Source organism: Microcaecilia unicolor, chromosome 6 (assembly GCF_901765095.1).
Source record: "Microcaecilia unicolor chromosome 6, aMicUni1.1, whole genome shotgun sequence".
Classification (NCBI taxonomy): Eukaryota; Metazoa; Chordata; class Amphibia; order Gymnophiona; family Siphonopidae; genus Microcaecilia; species Microcaecilia unicolor.
In genome coordinates, this window is record NC_044036.1 from 340,830,737 (window position 1) to 340,850,745 (window position 20,009).

The following is a 20,009-nucleotide window of genomic DNA, read 5'->3' on the forward strand; positions in this document are numbered from 1 at the left end:
TGTACTTTTGCTAGTCCCTCGTGGTCCTTCTCTAGGATTTTCTTCTGTGAAAACAGAACCAAAGTATCTATTTAGCAAATTGGCTTTTTCTTCATCATTATCTACAGTTCGCAGTATCTTTTAGTCTCACAATTCCCTTTTTAGTCATTCTCCTTTCACTTATATACCTGAAGAAATTTTTGTCACCCCTTCTTACATTTCTAGCCATTTGTTCTTCCGCTTGTGCTTTCGCCAGACGTATCTCTCTCTTGGCTTCCTTCATTTTAATCCGGTATTCCTCTCCGCTTTCCTCTTCTTGAGTTTTTCTGTATTTCTTGAACGTCAACTCTTTAGCCTTTATTTTCTCAGCCACTTGCTTGGAGAACCATATCGGTTTCCTTTTTAGCTTGCTTTTATTTACTTTCCTTACATAAAGGTTCGTGGCCCTATTTATAGCTTCTTTCAGCCTGGACCATTGTCCTTCCACTTCTTGTATTTCCTCCCATCCCATCAGCTCCTTCCTCAGGTATTCCCCCGTTTTACTAAAGTCAGCACGCTTGAAATCCAGGACTTTGAGTTTTGAGTGGCCACCCTCCACTTCAGCCTTCATATCAAACCAAACCGTTTGATGGTCACTGCTGCCCAGGTGGGCACCCACTCGGACATTTGACACACTATCCCCATTTGTGAGCATCAGATCCAGCATTGCTCCCTCCCTCGTGGGTTCCATCACCATTTGTCTCAGCAGAGCACGGGCTTAAAATGTTCTCGGTGCTGTAGCTTCTGTTCCTCAACATATATATTATTCATGGCATATACACGTACCACCTTGAGTGAATTCCTTCAAAAAGGCAGGAAATAAATCCTGATAAATAAATACAACAGGCACAAGCCCATGTAATACACAGCCACTTAATATAAGTGCAGAGGGGCCCCTAGTGGTGAAGGTTTAATATTGACGAGCCAGGGTATACAGAGCTGCATTAGGAACCAGACCAGCAGCCCTAATGATCCTTTTTTACCATCATACACTAGGTTTTTATTTAAATAAAGATACAAAATCTAACATACGCAATGGTTACCTAGCACTTACCTCCACACACACACGGCAACATTAGCAGCTCCCAGTAATGATACAAACTTTAACAGTGAGTCGCTAGTGAGGAGATGCAGATCTGAACTGTCACATTGGGGGGCATTCTCCATATGGCATCTAAAAAAAGTGGCACGGAAATCAGTGCAAAGGGTATTCCATAAGCAGTGCCTAGATTTAGGCGTAGTATATAGAATACGCTTATTTGATATCTCAGCGTCTAAAACTGCGCACATCCATTTACACCAATGAAAATGTGGTGTAAATTCCAGCACGTAGATTTAGATGCACTGGGCCATATTCTATAACTAAGTGTGTAAATTTCAGAACACCCGCAAAACACCGATTTCATCACCCTTATCCAAGCCCGTTTTGCCTGCACATGTCAGAAGTTTGGCACACTTTGTTACAGAATACGCTTAGCGAGTTGTGCTCCTAAATTCTTTTTTTTTTTTATTATTCCTTATTTATATTTCTTATTAACAATTCCAAGAACAAATCCTGTACAGAAATAAGAAGATTATATTCACAATATTATAATATAGAAAGGAAAAATTATCTATTATGAAAACAGGTTGTAATCATCTTATGTTAGTCCACTATACTGGGAGAGAAACAAGGCACAATACAAAGCAAAATTTGTGTTTTTAATTCTCAGTCGGGGACTTAGAAGGGAGGTTCACAGGATTATATTTATTACAATTGAGGGGTAGTTGTTATAACCGTTTCTGAGTTCAGAGATGGCGTGATTACTCTCTTAGAATCCAAGAAAGTTTTCAAATGTAATGGGTCAAAGAAAATATATTTCACTGAGTTCAGTTTCACAACACATTTACACGGGAAATTCAACCAAAATAATCCTCCCAATTGAAACACAATGGGGCGCAATTTAAGAAAACTTTGATGCCTCTTTTGTGTTACTTTGGATACATCTGGATATATTCTTATTTTGAAATTAAGGAACATTTCTTTTCTATGCCTGAAAAATTGTTTTATTATCCAATCCCTATCTGGTTGTAAGAGTTGCTGATTCCAAACCCACATTCTTCTCCTTCTATAATTTGTGAGAGATTCAAAGTCTGAAATATCGGTTCAGTCCCTTCTGAGTCAGGTAGCCCACCTATACTTATTATTATTTATTTTTTATTTATTGCATTTGTATCCCACATTTTCCCACCTATTTGCAGGCTCAATGTGGCTTACAATACGTCATGAATAATGGAAATACATGATAAGATAGACAGAGCTGGTGGTGGGAGGCGGGGTTGGTGGTTGGGAGGCGGGGATAGGGCTGGACAGACTTATACGGTCTGTGCCAGAGCTGGTGGTGGGAGGCGGGGCTGGTGGTTGGGAGGCGGGGATAGTGCTGGGCAGACTTATACGGTCTGTGCCAGAGCCGGTGGTGGGTGGCAGGGATAGTGCTGGGCAGACTTATACGGTCTGTGCCAGAGCTGGTGGTTGGGAGGCGGGGTTGGTGGTTGGGAGGCGGGGATAGTGCTGGGCAGACTTATACGGTCTGTGCCAGAGCCGGTGGTGGGTGGCAGGGATAGTGCTGGGCAGACTTATACGGTCTGTGCCAGAGCCGGTGGTTGGGCGGCGGGGATAGTGCTGGGCAGACTTATACGGTCTGTGCCAGAGCCGGTGGTGGGTGGCAGGGATAGTGCTGGGCAGACTTATGCGGTCTGTGCCAGAGCTGGTGGTTGGGAGGCGGGGTTGGTGGTTGGGAGGCGGGGATAGTGCTGGGCAGACTTATACGATCTGTGCCAGAGCCGGTGGTGGGTGGCAGGGATAGTGCTGGCCAGACTTATACGGTCTGTGCCCTGAAGAGGACAGTACAAATAAAAAAGTAGCACATATGAATTTATCTTCTTGGGCAGACTGGATGGACCATGCAGGTCTTTTTCTGCCGTCATCTATTATGTATATTTAGTATTACTTGATTTTTTATATGGTTGTAAGTAATAAATATTTGAAATTGGTGGACAAGCTTGTTCTGGTACTTTAAAAATTTCAAACATGTATTTTTTAAATGTCAGTAACGGTGCAAACATATCTTCTTTTGGAAAATTTATTACTCGTAGAGTCTTTGCTCTCTGTTGATTTTCTAGGTTTTCAATTTTTCTTTGTAACCATTTATTTTCCTTTATGATATTTGCTTGAACCTGTTGAGATAGTTCTATATCCTTAGCATTTTTTAAAAAGTTTAAAGTAATTTTATTGATAACTCAAAGTTAAGCAACACAACACACAACATACACAATATTGCCAACTTACAAACAATAAGATACTATGCATGAACCATACAGCTTGTAAACCGCCCTTCCTCCCCCCCCCCCCCATCCCACCCCTCCCCTTCCCATCCCCTCCATCCCAACCCCTGTACCACTCAATTTCCAAAGTCTCAGGAACCTTCCTGTTGCTATCCGTGTTGATTCAAGGAAGTACAACAGTACCAGTAATCCAGAACTTTTTGGCAGCCCACAGACTACGCGATTACCTTTGTACACTAGGAAAAGCAGCTTGCTACGGGGCAGAGAGGAGGTGGAACCCCCCCCCCCCCCCCCCCACCCACCCACTCCTCATCCAAAATCAACAAGCATTAATAAGTAAACTCCAACCCCTTGGGCTTAAAATATGAAGATAAGGCATCCATATCTGGAGAAATTGTTTTCTACGTTTAGGCGACATTTTGGAATCTCTAGCCTCCCAAGATGCTAAAAGGTGCACCTGATTACGCCAATGCCAGTAGGCGGGCGCTTCCGAAGAGGTCCAATATTGCATTATACACTTTCGAGCTACCAATCTCAGCTTTCTGCATAGCATAGTTGCAGGAGTGCTCAAAGAGGCACCTGTTGAGATAGTTAAGTACATAAGTACATAAGTAATGCCATACTGGGAAAAGACCAAGGGTCCATTGAGCCCAGCATCTTGTCCACAACAGCGGCCAATCCAGGCCAAGGGGACCTGGCAAGCTTCCCAAACGTACAAACATTCTATACATGTTATTCCTGGGATTTTGGATTTTTCCAAGTCCGTTTAGTAGCGGTTTATGGACTTGTCCTTTAGGAAACCGTCCAACCCCTTTTTAAACTCTGCTAAGCTAACCGCCTTCACCACATTTTCCGGCAATGAATTCCAGAGTTTAATTACACGTTGGGTGAAAAAATCTCTGATTTGTTTTAAATTTACTACACTGTAGTTCTATATCCTTAGCATTTTTCTCAAATATTTCTTCGACATTTTTAATTTGATTCTCCATTTTTGAAATGGTTTCATTAGGGGTTTGTGCATTCTGAGATAATAACACCAGTTTTGGGGAAAAAGATGCTTCCAGAGTCAAAAGGGCGTCCCATATTGTTTCAAGAGTAACAGTTGAAGGTTTGGGGAAAAAAAGAAGACTTACTTAGTGATGAGGAAATGTTCTCAGATTCTACAGAGGCAACCTTCTCCTTCTCACCAGATTTTCCTTCAGAAAGGCCGTCGCCATGCTGATTGTCGCCCTTCTCCATCGGGGCGTTCTACAGTCGATCGCTGGGGTCTGGCCCTGCTGCAGGGATTACTGCCCCCGCTTCGGAGGGTGTAAAACCCCTGTACAAAGACTCCCTGCTCGGCAGCAGGCATTGGCGGTGGAAATCTCAATTCTGGGCTGAACGAGGTGTTAGTTTCAAGTTGTGGAGGCGTTTCACCTTTCTCCGCCTCCACCAACAGCGAAGTATCACAGCCCATCTGTAATCCTGGTGTCACAAAGCAGTCCATCGTCCCAACTACAGGGGAGGCAGCTGCCGCAGGACCTGGCCTTTGCCTGCCTCTCCGTTTGGGCATTTTAAGGTAAAAGTTGTTTAGAAAAGTAGAATAATTTTATTTGGATTCAGGAGATGCTTCAGTGTGCTCCCTTCAGGTCGCCATCTTGGAATCTCTCTCATGCTCCTAAATTCTAATTATTGCCAATTAGTGCTCATTATTGCTTGTTAATTGCTGTTATCAGTGCTCGTTAGCTTGTTAAGCTTATTAAGTTACGTGCGTTGTTATATAATCTGCTTGGATTTTGGCGTGGATCTCTAGCCGCACCATGTGGAGGGGCATAATCGAACCATCTCTAAGGGCGTTTTGGCAAAGGGGCGGGGAAACCCGTATTATCGAAACAAGACGGACATCCATCTTTCATTTCGATAATACGGTCGGGGACGCCCAAATCTCAACATTCAGGTCGACCTTAGAGATGGTCATCCTTGGGTCGTCCTTACAGATGGTTGTCCCCGGTTTTTGGCCATAATGGAAACCGAGGACGACCATCTCAAAAATGACCAAATCCAAGCCCGTTGGTCATGGGAGGAGCCAGCATTCATAGTGCACTGGTCCTCCTCATATGCCAGGACACCAACCGGGCACCCTAGGGGGCACTGTAGTGGACTTCACAAATTGCTCCCAGGTGCATAGCTCCCTTACCTTGGGTGCTGAGCCCCCTAAACCCCCCCTAAAACCCACTCCCCACAACTGTACACCACTACCATAGCCCTTACGGATGAAGGGGGGCACCTACATTTGGGTACAGTGGGTTTTGGGTGTGTTTTGGAGGGCTCACATTTACCACCACGAGTGTAACAGGTGGGGGGGATGGGCCTGGGTCCGCCTGCCTGAAGTGCACTGCACCCACTAAAAACTGCTCCAGGGACCTGCATACTGCTGTGATGGAGCTGGGTATGACATTTGAGGCTGCCATAGAAGCTGGAAAAAATGTTTTTTATTTTTTTTTAGGGTGGGAGGGGGTTGGGGATCACTGGGGGAGTAAGGGGGGTCCTCCCCAATTCCCTCTGGTGGTCATCTGGTCAGTTCGGGCACCCTTTCGAGGCTTGTCGTTAAAAAAATGGACCAAGTAAAGTCGACCAAATGCTCGTGAGGGACGTCCTTCTTTTTTCCATTATCGGCCGAGGACGCCCATCTCTTAACCATGCCCCCGTCCCGCCTTCGGTACACTGCCGACATGCCCCCGTGAACTTTGGTCGTCCCCGCAATGGAAAGCAGTTGAAGACACAAAAAAATCGGCTTTCAATTATGCCAATTTGGGCGACCTTGGGAGAAGGACGCCTATCTCCCGATTTGTGTCGGAAGATGGGCGTCCTTCCCTTTCGAAAATAAGTTAGATTGAATCTGGGGGATTATGCAGTTAGCTTAACGGGGTTTTAAAAAAGGTTTGGATGACTTCCTAAAAGAAAAGTCCATAAGACATTATTAAAATGGACTCGTGGAAATTCCTCTGCTTATTTCTAGGTCAAGCAGCTTAAAATGTATTGTACTGTTTTGAGGTCATGCCAGGTACTTGTGACCTGGATTGGCCACTGTTGGAAACAGGATGCTGGGCTTGATGGACCTTCAGTCTGTCCCAGTATGGCAACACTTATGAACCTGGCAGCTGTGACAGGTGACATCATCAGAGCTGCTGAAACCTGTCATTCCATTTTGCTCTTCAGCACATAAGCTAATTTACATGACCTGTTATTTTTAGCATCTATCAATTAATGGTAGATAAGTTTATAGACAGAACAAATGATGAACAAAAAACACCGGTATCGCATCATGTTATAAGAAGGTAAATGAACAGGTCATGAAACCACCAACTCACTTTGTGACCTTTATTAGCCAGTCACTTAGGGGGGATTCTATATATAGTGCCTAAAAAATCTGCATGGAAAACATTTCCGCCTAAGCATATGGAGTGGAGGAGTGGCCTAGTGGTTAGGGTGTTGGACTTTGGTCCTGGGGAACTGAGTTTGATTCCCACTTCAGGCACAGGCAGCTCCTTGTGACTCTGGGCAAGTCACTTAACCCTCCATTGCCCCATGTAAGCCGCATTGAGCCTGCCATGAGTGGGAAAGCACAGGGTACAAATGTAACAAAATAAATAAATATTCTATAATCCACACCTAGATTTCGGCACAGTGTATAGAACATGCTTAGGTGGCAATTGTAGCACTTAAATCTTCCTGCCTCCATTTACGCCAATGAAAACATGACATAAATTCCGGCGTGAAGATTTAGGTGCAGAGGGCCATATTCTATAACTGCGCATGTGAATTTCAGAATGGCCATAAAATGCCCACTTCCCCACCTATAACCACACCCATTTTTCTCTGCACGCGTTAGAAATTAGGCGCAGCATGTTACAGAATACACTTAGCGAGTTGTGCGGGTAAATTCTAATTATTGCCAATTAGTGTTCATTATTGCTTGTTAAGTGCTGTTTTCAATGCTAATTATCTGATTAAGCTAATTAAGTTACACGCGCTGTTATAGAATCCACTTGGATTTCAGCGTGGAAATAAGCGGCATAAAATGTGTCTAGAAATCAAAATCACTGCTATATTGTAATAAAAGTGAGCCAAGTGTAGGACAAAGAAGCCATTGTGACATCACTGATGAGGTTGACTCTTAGGCATTGGTGGAATGAGGCATTATGACATCACAATATCATCTCTGGTTAAATCACTGCTATATGTAATAAAAGTGATAGGTCAATGAAGCCATTGTGACATCACTGATGAGGTTGGCTCTTAGGCATTGGTGGAAGGAGGTATTATGACATCACAATATCAGCTCTGGTTATCAGAGACTGAAACTCTTCACACTAAGGAGGAATGTTATCAATATGGGTTATTTTACCACTAACTTGATGCAGTGAGACCTAGTTACTAATAACCTGGGTTAACAGTAAAATAACACCTCTTAATGGTAGCCTATGTTGATAACTTTCCCCCTTAATTAAAGAAGAAAGAAATATCTCTAGAAACCAAATATTACTTCTATATGTAATAAAAGTCAAGTACATGGCAATGAAACCTTTTGTGACAACAGTGACCTAGTTACTAATAAGTGGAGTTAACAGTAAAATAACACGTTGTAACGATAGCCCGCATTGATAACCTCCCCCCTAAATGCATTCTTCTAATATTTTTGTATCAGGCAATCTGTTCTCTGTCATATACAAGCAGGCCGTGTGGCTTGTCCAGGCACCCATGTCTCTGATCTGCCCCGTCTCCTCCCCATTTGACTTGCGCAGGAATTTCCAGTGATGCAAGGTGAGCGCTGCCCTTACCCTTACTGTATAATGATGCTTTTTTTGTAACTTGTTTTTTTCCTATTATTGTTTTTTTTTAAATTTAAATATATTTATTGACAACATCAATGGTAAACAACTCAACATGCTCTATTTACCCAACATACAAGCAATAAGATAACATGCTGAAACCATATAACGTGTATATGTCCCTTCCCTCCCCCCACCATCCAACCCAATCCACCTCCCCCCCCACTACTTCTAAACCCAATAACTCAGTATGCCTGGGTTGCCCACATTCTACAAAACTTGGAAATGTATCCATGGACTAGGCTAAGAGTACAAGCCTGACCCCTCCCTCTCCCTACTCCTCATCCATAAACATGTACTTTTTCCCCATCCATACCATCCTTAACACGCATTGATAAGCAAACTTCGTCCCCTTGGGCTAAGAATTTGAATATATGGCATCCATATCCTGAGGAATGTCTTCCTACACTTAGGCGAGGATTTCGAATCTCTAGCCTCCCAAGAAGCTAAAAGGTGCACCTGATTACGCCAATGCCAGTAGGCGGGCGCCTCCGGAGAGGTCCAATATTGCAGTATACACTTTCGAGCCACCAGACTCAGCTTTCTACATAACAGAGTTGCAGGAGCGCTCAATGAAGCAAAAGCCCTTGGTTGGTCTAGCAAAAACTGTCCCTCTGTTCCCTGAACTTTACGCCCTAACCTGATCAGAAACCCTCGAACCCGCTGCCAAAACGCTCGCACCTGTGGGCACTGCCACAATGCATGATAGAAGGTGCCTGGACCCCCCCCCCCCACACACACACACACACACACACACATTTAGAACAGGTAGAACTAACCTGCCCTAACACATGAGCCCGTTGTGCTGTGGACATGTATCCCCGAAGGACTATTCTGTACCCACACTCTCTCAACCGCTCATCCGTTACTAGCTGCCGAAGGCCTCTTAAAGTGGCCTCCACATTCCATAATGTTAATGCATATCCCAAATCTTGTTCCCATTTTTGTTTGAGTCCATCATACCATCTCTGGGGTATACACCGCACCAAAGCCCCATTCAAATCCGAGACCGAATGCCTTTCTGCTACCAGCTCTTTGAAAAAACCTCGGATTCGGTCTCCCCAACGACCCCTCAAAGAAGCCTGAGGTAAGGACTTAATATAATGTTTAACTTGCGCATAAGCAAACCTATTACCCCAGGCCACTCCCACCCTATTCTGAATAGCTTCAAAAGGCAACACCTCCCCATTATCACCCAACAAATGCTCTAAGCTCACAAGTCCCTGCACTGTTTTATTTGAAGTTTGTAAACCATTTTGAATAATTTTGTCACATAAATGGTATAAAACTTTGTGGCAGTGTCCAGGGGTGCGAGCGTTTTGGCAGCGGGTCCGGGGGTTTCTGATCAAGCTTGGGAATAAAATTGAGGGCACGGAGGGACAGTTTTTGCTAGACCATCCAAGGGCTTTTGCCTCTTTGAGTACTCCTGCAACTATGCTATGCAGAAAGCTGAGTTTGGTAGCTCGAAAGTGTATAATGCAATATTGGACCTCTTCGGAAGCGTCCGCTTACTGGCATTGGCGTAATCAGGTGCACCTTTTAGCATCTTGGGAGGCTAGAGATTCCAAGATGTCGCCTAAATGTAGAAAACAATTTCTTCAGATCTGGATGCCTTATCTTCAGATTCTAAGCCCAAGGGGTCGGAGTTTACTTATTAATGCTTGTTGATTTTGGCTGTGGAGTGGGTGGGTGGGGGGGGGGGGGGGTTCCACCTCCTCTCTGCCTCGTAGTAAGCTGCTTTCCCTAGTGTATAGAGGTAACCGCATAATCTGTAGACTGCCAAACAGTTCTGGATTATTGGTACTGTTGTACTTCCTTGAATTCATACGGATAGCAACAGGAAGGTTCCTGAGTTTTTGTAAATTGAGTGGTACAGGGGTGGGATGGAGGGGATGGGAAGGGGAGGGGTGGGGGGGGGAATGGGCAGTTTACAAGCTGTATGGTTCATGCATAGTATCTTATTGTTTGTAAGTTGGCAATATTGTGTATGTTGTGTGTTGTGTTGCTTAACTTTGAGTTATCAATAAAATTACTTTAAACTAAAAAAAAAAAAAACTTTTATAAATAAATAAATGTATCTTTCTGTGATGGGGTCCACTTGTTCATGCTGCAGTGAAATTATCCATTCTGATCTTCGTCTGTGTCTCTTTTTAGCTTGTCTTCCAAAGATTTCTTCCCAACGACAGCCAAGGCCACTGTTAGTCATGCTGGGTCCCTGGGCAGAAACTGGGAAGGTAACTCCAGCGACCATCTTGCAGGCTATACCCTATTCAGGCAGGCTTCTCCCCCTTGAAGAGAGGAGCAAGGGTGTGGGTTGTACTTTGTATGACACTCCTGTAGCTCTCTGCTGTCAAAAAAGAACAGTGTGTCCCTGTGAAAATAAGAGAGTTTCTCTCTGTCAGAAGATTTGAGTCACATCTGAGGCTCCTTCTCCTGGTTGGGAGCTGGGCAGCTCTGATGGCTGTCACAAGCTAAAGAGACCCACACAGCTATGGGAATGTTATTCCTCATAAGCACAGCAACAAGACAACGAGAAGGGAAGACATAATGAAAGCAAGGAGAGCGGAATGAATGTGAGAAGCCAGATAGAAGGAGGGAGACTGAGTCACGCATTCTGCCAGTGACTAATGATTGTGCACAGGACATGAAGTCCGGCTGAGCACGTGAAAAAGCTGTTTCTAACAACACAATCAGACGCATCGGAGCTGACTCTGCGGGTGCTTGAGAAAATTGCTTGCATGTGTCCAGGGAGGGGTTATTTCCATTGGGCTTGGCACCCCCAATAATTTTGAAAAGTTGGTTCCTACTATCAGAAATGATCTCAGAGAGCGAGTAGGTTGAAATATTACCATTCAATATTTTGAAAACTAGCAATACAATTTTAAATTCAATGCTAAATTTTACAGGGAGCCAATGCAGTGATTTCAAACTTGGAGCAACATGATCATAACGAAAACCTCCTTTAATCACTCGGGCTATAGTGTTCTGAACTACTTGTAATGCCTTCAGCATGTTACCGGGAATCCCCATTAGCAAACCATTACAGTAATCTAACAGTGGACAAGCTACAGACTGAACAATTTACGAAAGTTTTCGACAGAAACCAGTGATCTAATACGCCGTACAATTCCTAATTTATAAAAATACCTTTGCTATTATGTTTCCAACCTGGTTTTTCATAGATAATGTAGTGTCAAGTTGCACCCCCAAATTTCTATTCTGATGGACAATAGGGATATTAGCAGAGTCAATGTTAAAAATCTTAGGACAATTTACCCCTTTTGTACCAGAGAGGAAAAGAATCTGAGGAAAAGAGTCTAAGGTTTGGCAGTTAAAATTTAAAACAAAGAAGTGCAGAGTGATACACTCAGGGCATAAATATCCAACGGGGATGTATGTGATAGAGGGCAAAAGGTTGATATGCCGCTGACTGAATATCAGCCGGAAAATAACCCCTCTGCAAAACGCTACACTGGCTCCCAATCAAAGAACGCATTGCTTTCAAAATCTGCACCCTGGTTCACAAAATTATCTACGGTGAAGCTCCAGGATACATGACAGACTTGATCGACTTACCAACTAGAAACACATCTGAATCAACACTTACGTTCCTAAATCTGTACTACCCAAGCTGCAAAGGACTTAAATACAAATCAACTTACGCATCCAGTTTCTCCTACATAAGCACGCAACTGTGGGACGCACTACCAAAAGCCTTGAAAATGACGTACGACCACCTAAACTTCTGGAAATCACTAAACACTAACCTGTTAAAAAAGGCATACCCTACCGATCCAACTTAAATACCTGATCTCTGCAACACAACAAAAGTATGTAATGGACATAACTCAACTCTTCCGTTGACTGTGCCACATGAACTTTATCTTACCACAACATCACTTTGTATTTGTTCACACCGGAGTCTGCAAATGCCTCTCCGGTACTATGTAAGCCACATTGAACCTGCAAATAGGTGGGAAAATGTGGGATACAAATGTAACAAATAAATAAATATGCACAGTTCGGAGAGGAACTTTGGGGTGATAGTGTCTGAGGACCTCAAGGTGACACAACAATGTGACAATTTGGTGGCCAAAATCAAGAGGATGCTAGGTTGCATAGAGAGAGGGAAAGGAGGTGTCGATGCCCCTGTACAAGTCATTGGGAAGCCTCACTTGGAGTATTGTGTTCAGTTTCGGAGACCGGATCTCTCAAAAGGCTTGAAGCTGTTTAAAGGAATCTGACCAAAATGGTATGAGGCTTGTGCCAAAAGACATATGAGATTTGATGTATACCCTAGAGGAAAGGAGTGATAGGGGTGATGTGATACATATGTTTATTAACATACAAACACATTTTTTTTCAGAGATTGAGAAGTGGTGGAAGTGGAGGACATGAACTGAGGTTGCAGGATGGAAGACTTGGAAGACTTTTTCATGAGGATAGATGCAAAGCAAAACTTAAATGATCTTCACAGTTAAGACATACAGGGATGTAACCTGCACAGAGTGGCAGGCGCAACTGTAATCACCTTACTGGGAAGACTAGATGGGCAATTTACTGGTCTTTATGTACCATCATTCATTATGATTACTCTTCACAATGTAATCCATAACCAAGTTGTAACAAATTATATTTCCATCTTTCATATCGTATTGTAAGCCACACTGAGCCCGCAAAAAGGTGGGAAAATGTGGGATACAAATGCAATAAATAAATATGTTACTATGTGACAATGAGCTCATTCTTGTGCCAATGAACTCCAGTGAGATTCCTGCTCCCCTGAAGATTTTGGCAATAGGTGTTTTGCATGTGAAACACTCTTATGTATGTAAGAGGGCATTGTAGCCTAAGAAATGGACAGTCATTGGTGAATGGGTGTTTTTGCCTGCAAGCTTTTCAGGGTCTTCTCAGTTTGGTGGTTTTGCAACAGGCATTAGCATTAAAAGCACCATTTAAAGGTTTGCATTTTCCAACCACTCATGCGTTATAATGAATATACCCCCAGCTTCTATATAATGCGACTCAAATTGTGCATGCAAATCTGGTCGTAATCGGGATTTGTGCATGTAATTTAAGTAGCAAGCCAATCAGTACTGATAATTACCAATTAACAAGCAATGATTGACACTAAGCATATTCTGTAACGGAATGCATGTGAATTCTAAGGCGCATAGCAGAAAAGGGGGCGTGGCCATGGGCGTGGAATGGGCAGGGCATGGTCACTTCTACAATCTATGCATATTGTTATAGAATACACCCAGTCCATGTCTAATTTAAGCATAGGCATTTATACCAAGTTTTATTTGGCATAACTGCCCCTGACTAAATTTAGTTGCTCAGACAGGCACTAGGCATATTCTATAAACCATGCTGAAATGTAGCTGTATTCTATATGTCGAAATTTAGGCGTACTTTATAGACTACTAGGAAAGAAGGCCCGTTTCTCTGAGCAATGAAACGGGCGCTAGCTTTTTTTTGGGGGGGGGGGGTGACTCACATATGGAGATCAGTGGCGATTTTCCTGGGCCGCCCCGTGGCTCATCGCGGTTGCAGGTGGTTCGTTTGCCGCCGCTGTTAGCGTTGCTCTGTGTGGGTGTCGATTTTCCTGTGCCGCCCTCGACGTCATCGTGTTTTGACGCGAGGGCGGAGCACAGGTACAGTAATAACGTTTGCTCCGCCCTCAGTGTCATGACGTTTGACGCGAGGGCGGGGCCCGGTGGCTTCACCACCACGAACCTTCGAACCTGAAGGAACTGTTGTCAGTGGCTTGGCTTCACTGACGTCAGTGTCCTCAGAACGTTGAGGGTGAGTTTTATTATAGTAGATGAGTAAGCATTTTCTTTCAGTGCCGATTTTTAGGTGTGATATATAGAATCTAGCCCTTAATGTTTATGGTATATGGGATATTAATTAATTAACCTTTGGATAAGCTCTTTAGAAGAGGTATAAACTCCTGAAGGTTTTTTACAATTAGTTTTTATGATCACTTTACGGACCCTCATTCAGGCAGTAGCCAAAACATGGCTACGTTGTGTCATTTTATTTAAGCTTCTTTTGTGTTTTTAAATGTCTCCTAAAATAATTTTCATGCTTTTTACAGCTTCCTTCTCTCTGCACTGATGAATCCATCCCTTTTTCTTTTTTGTGATTGTTGTTGAATTATCTTAAGAAGTCCTAAGAATGTGCATCACATTTATCTTTCACTCCTGTGAGTTCAGTGCTACCACCCTGCCTCCATGTCATGAGATGGTAATCATTTTTTTTTTTTAGAAATTCCATCCCAAGGCACTGTACAGCAAGCTTCCCAAACCTTTCCTGGGGTTTCAGTTATCCACAATGAATATGTTTTTGTTGTTTATTACATTTGTACCCCGCACTTTTTCCCACTCATGGCAGGCTCAATGCGGCAGGCAATGGAGGGTTAAGTGACTTGCCCAGAGTCACAAGGAGCTGCCTGTGCTGGGAATCGAACTCAGTTCCTCAGGACCAAAGTCCACCACCCTAACCACTAGACAACCAGGAAAGGCTCGGATCCACAAGACACAAGGTGAGGGAAACCACAAGAATAGGGAAAACTTTCAAATATTTATTCATAAACTACAGCATTTGGAGGAGAATTAAAAATCAAACCTAACATGACAATGTTTCGCCCAAATGGCTGCATCAGGGGTAACAAAATCGTAAGACAAACATAAATTCAAATCAATAAAGTTCTGGATTACTGGTACTGTTGTACTTCCTTGAATCAACACGGATAGCAACAGGAAGGTTCCTGAGACTTTGGAAATTGAGTGGTACAGGGGTTGGGATGGAGGGGATGGGAAGGGGAGGAGTGGGGTGGGGTGGGGTGGGGTGGGGGGGAAAGGGCGGTTTACAAGCTGTATGGTTCATGCATAGTATCTTATTGTTTGTAAGTTGGCAATATTGAGTATGTTGTGTGTTGTGTTGCTTAACTTTGAGTTATCAATAAAATTAATTTAAACTTAAAAAAAAAAAAAACAAGACACACCATGGCTGCAGCCAACTTTTCCTGTTTCTGAACTGAGTAGGTGACTTTAAATTGTTGACTTCATGTTGAATACAATTTATTATCAACCTGTTTCTTCAAAGAATATCCAAGGGGAGATGGAAGGGGGCTTGGGGCAATTTGACATCAAAAATATATCTGCTATCTTGGAGGAATCTATAAAGGAGTCCAGTCAAAAGGCCACTTTATTGGTCTCCTTTGAATTCGAACAGGATTTGAATGCTCTTTTAAGACTTAATTGAAACATTCACAAGAAATATTTTGTGGACAGAAATGTGGATAAATCCTGATGTAAGAAAGGGAACTCAAGAAAAAAGGAAGGCTTTTTTAGTCATGAGCAGGGGCGTAGCCAGACCTTACGGTGGGAGAGGACCAGAACCCGAGGTTGGGGGCACATTTTGAGTGCTGCCCCACTGCCCCTCTGCCGCCAAGCCACGCCTCGCCGCCCCTACCACCACCACGTCTCACCTCGCCTCCTCGCCCCCCCACCGTCTCGCCTTGCCTACTCGCCGCTCCGCCTCGCCTCCTTGCAGCTTCCCCTCACAAATACCTTTGCTGGCGGGAGTCCCCGGCCCCCGCCGGCTGGGGCTTTCTTTGGCGCCGGTCTCCGGTGCGGCCGTGTTCGCTGCCCTGCTCTTCTTTCTTCTTGCTCCTCCTGTGCACCCTGACGCTCGCGTCGGTGTGCACAGAGGGAGCGGGAGGGGGGAGGAGCGGGGCGGCGGGTGTGGCTGCGCTGGAGATCGGCGCTGAAGGGGGCTTCGGCTGGTGGGGGTTGGGGACCCCCGCCAGCCAAACCAGGGGCCCGGACAAAATTTTCAGGGTCACAGGCCCCCGTGGCCCCCCCGTAGCTGCGTCCCTGGTCATGAGGCAAGAGACAAAAAAATCTTAGTGCCACGGTCTTGTTGGCTTACCCTTGTAAAGGTATGGTTTAGATTGGGGGGGGGGGGGACAACGGACTATATATGGACTGTTTTTTTTTTTTAACTCCTGAGTAGTCACAAACCTTCCTAGATTTGAAGATCATACAGCGATATTGTATTCATAGTTTAATTAAGTAGATGGCAGAGATTGTGATTATGTATTCTTTTATTTTTTGAATCTCCCTGAATTTGTTTCCGCTTCCCCTGCTGTTTTGTGGTCTAAGGAAGAACGTATAATTTTCTGAAATGTATCTTCTTTTTTTTTTTTTTTGTTATCTTCTTTGTTTCTGGATCAACAGCAATCTTGTATTTAAATTGTGAAAATAAAAATAGAAAAAAAAAACAATTAAAAATACATAAATGAATGGACAAACCAAAATATACATCATCCAATAACCGCAATTACAAATATCCATGAGCAAATAAAATCAGTCAAGCATTTGAAATCAAAACACATTTCTTTTTATAAATAGCAGCATTCCTTAATTAGAACAATTATTTGAAAAATAAAAATTATTGAACAGGTCAGCCTTGAACTAATCTAACCAGCTTTCGCAAAGCTCTGAAAACACATCTCTTCAATAGAGCCTACAAACGTCACCCTCAATGAAGCAAATCATTCCTAAAACCACCCAAATACACCAAAGAACACCTCTCACAGGACCTTACCTAACACCTTTCCATCTAAATTCCTCTTTCACCTCAGCTTATGATCGACTGTTTTCTTAAATCATGTAATGGCGTTCTCATATCCATACTCTGTAAGCCACATTGAGCCTGCAAAAAGGTGGGAAAATGTGGGGTACAAATACAATAAATAAATAAACTTGTTGGGTCAATATGAGAAAAAGATAAAAATATCAGAACATATAAGTGAAACATAAAAGTATTCCAATGACAGTCTCATGGGGAAGGCGGGGGTGGGGTGAGAAATAAGGGAGTGATGGATTAGTGATCAGAAGACGACAAAAACAGTATAAATGTATTGTTTATAATGTGATATGAAACCCAGATCTTTGTTATATCCTTTCTTGTTGCTGTTGATGTATTTCATCTTCTTAACTTCAAAGGTCCAACATTCCTTGACTGATTTCGCTTTACCATTGTTTGTTGTCTTCTTGCTCGATGGTGGTGGTGGTGGTGGTGGGGGGGGGGGGGATTGACAATTGATTGGATTGGAAATTATGCCCTTGCCATTTTGTTTCTGTTTATCTTTTCAATAAACCTATTTGAAAAATAAAATAATTGCTCACAGATGCAGGGTTATGCTCATCCCAGAGGTGTCTCCTTGGTTTATGGTGTCTGATGTGGTGCCTGTATGCGTTAATTTTTGCCTTTTAGCATATGGCTGGTCTCCCCACTATAACGTCCTTCTTCACATATCCTGAAGCTCTGATCTGGAGGAAAATAAGGACTGAATTAAACCAGGACTGAACTCATATCTCATAAAACATAGAGTTAAGCTAAGGTGTTCTTAGCACCAGGACAGGATTAACCCTTTGGTGGATACTAGCTAAACTAATGGGTTGCACACCTCCCTCCCCTCCCCATTGTAATATAAATGTGTTTACATTTCCACAAATATGTGGAATAACATGTATAGAATGTTTGTACGTTTGGGAAGCTCGCCAGGTGCCCTTGGCCTGGAGTGGCCGCTGTCGTGGACAGGATGCTGGGCTCGATGGACCCTTGGTCTTTTCCCAGTATGGCATTACTTATGTACTTATGTAGTACATTGGTTTTTACTTCTAATTATATCACCCTCTTATCTCCCCAAAATTCCCAATGTAATAGTACCATCCCTGCCATCTTCCATCCCCTCCCCCCCCCCCCCCCCCCCCCCAAGCAGGAGGAATCATCAAGCAGCATTTTATGTTTTCATGCCACTTACTGGCACCGCAAATTCCAGCTGCAGAGGAGAAGGAAGTGACAGGTAGGACCTAATTTTCCATCGACAGGATCTTCTAGCCACACCTCTAAATTTACGTCACGCTAACGTGACCGACCCAGGAACTAAAGCTCTGCTCACCAGGGACAGACAAAGACCTACAGGGGCAGTGGTGGCTCTGGCCAACCCTTGATCTCCTCTCTACTGGGCAAACCAGGCAAAAACCTACTTGCACATCGATCGGTTAGGAAATACTTTAGCGCTTGCGACAGGGCTCCTGTCATAAATTGTTGGGCCTTAGTCAAATGACCTGACTGATATCTCCTGGCCTCATAGCAGCTCTGCGTCTAGAAGTTCTGTTTCTTGCTTGGTCCAGTGGCCTGTGGAGCATCTGCTGAGTTAATCAGACGTCAGCAATGAAGTACCTTTTTCCTTCTCTGCTCCGGAGTAGCCTAGTGGTTAGCACAGTGGACTTTGATCCTGGGGAACTGAGTTCAATTCCCACTGCAGCTCCTTGTGACGCTGGGCAAGTCACTTAACCCTCCATTGCCCCAGGTACAAAATAAGTACCTGAATACATGTAAACTGCTTTGAATGTAGTTGCAAAAACCTCAGAAAGGCAGTATATAAAGTCCCCTTTCTCTTTTCCCCCTTTCCCTTATGACATCACAATATCTGAGCCAAGTATCAGGCAATCAAGCCATTGTGACATCACTGATGAGGTTGGCTCTTATTGGTGGAATGAGTGGAGGAGTAGCCTAGTGGTTAGTGCAGTGGACTTTGATCCTGGGGAAATGAGTTTGATTCCCACTGCAGCTCCTTGTGACTCTGGGCAAGTCACTTAACCCTCCATGGCCCCTGGTACAAAATAAGTACCTGAATATATGTAAACCGCTTTGAATGTAGTTGCAAAAACCTCAGAAAGGCAGTATATCAAGTCCCCTTTCCCTTATGACATCACAATATCAGAAGTGAGCCAAGTATCGGGCAATCAAGCCATTGTGACATCACTGATGAGGTTGGCTCTTATTGGTGGAATGAGTGGAGGCGTAGCCTAGTGGTTCCTGCAGTTAGTGTAGCAGACTCTGATCCTGGGGAACTGGGTTCAATTCCCACTGCAGCTTCTTGTGACGCTGGGCAAGTCACTTAACCCTCCATTGCCCCAGGTACAAAATAAGTACCTGAATATATGTAAACCGCTTTGAATGTAGTTGCAAAAACCTCAGAAAGGTGGTATATCAAGTCCCATTTCCCTTTCCCTCTTGGTTTTCCTCACCAATCCAGACCCCTTGGGCTGCTGTAGAACTTCTCCCTCAGGAGTCACTCACCTATTTCTGCTTAAAGCAAAACATTCAGAAGCTTGGAGTCACCATGAGAGTGTCTCACTGTAGCAAGTGGTGCCCAGATTTGATGATATGTGCTGTATCAGAAAGAGGTACTCTGCCGTTCCTGCCTCTCTTTTCCCAGGCTATGACTGTCCCTCCATGGTGACACTGAGAGGACTGGCTGATGGGGAGCAGTGGTTTACCACAGGTGGGCAGAATACGTCCGTGGAACTTCTCCACTCCATTCAGACTCAGCTAATTCTCACTGTTTAATGAGCAAGACAGGATAGGTCCAGCTTCGGCACAGATGGCAGAGTACAAACTTAGATTGTCAGCCCTCCTGGGACAGAGAAATATCCAGAGTACCTGAATGTAACTCACCTTGAGCTACTACTGAAAAGTTGTGAGCAAAATCTAAATAAATAATAATAACATTCCATGCAGAACCCCAAAGAATAGCAAGATTCTGGAATCCTAAAGAGTGACTAGATTCCATGCAGAATCTCAGAGTAGCAACTGCAGTGGAAGAGTGGCCTAGTGGTTAGAGCACCGGTCTTGCACTCCAGAGGTGGCCAGTTCAAATCCCACCCCTGCTCCTTGTGATCTTGGGCAAGTCACTTAAACCTCCATTGC

The 20,009-nt window shown here is 43.8% G+C and overlaps 1 protein-coding gene across 2 annotated transcripts in view; it reads left to right on the forward strand.

The window, feature by feature from the left end:
- Positions 1-12,876, forward strand: part of LOC115473537 (alpha-N-acetylgalactosaminide alpha-2,6-sialyltransferase 2-like) — a 112,671-nt gene extending 99,795 nt beyond the window's left edge. For both annotated transcript variants that reach the window (XR_003942679.1, XM_030208586.1), the window contains exons 11-12: positions 8,030-8,145; positions 12,580-12,876. Coding sequence is in view for 1 of the 2 variants with exons in the window: in XM_030208586.1 (XP_030064446.1) it covers positions 8,030-8,139 (110 nt within the window). In the remaining variant the exon portion in view is untranslated. The remainder of the gene's footprint in view (positions 1-8,029; positions 8,146-12,579) is intronic.
- Positions 12,877-20,009: the final 7,133 nt, after the last annotated feature.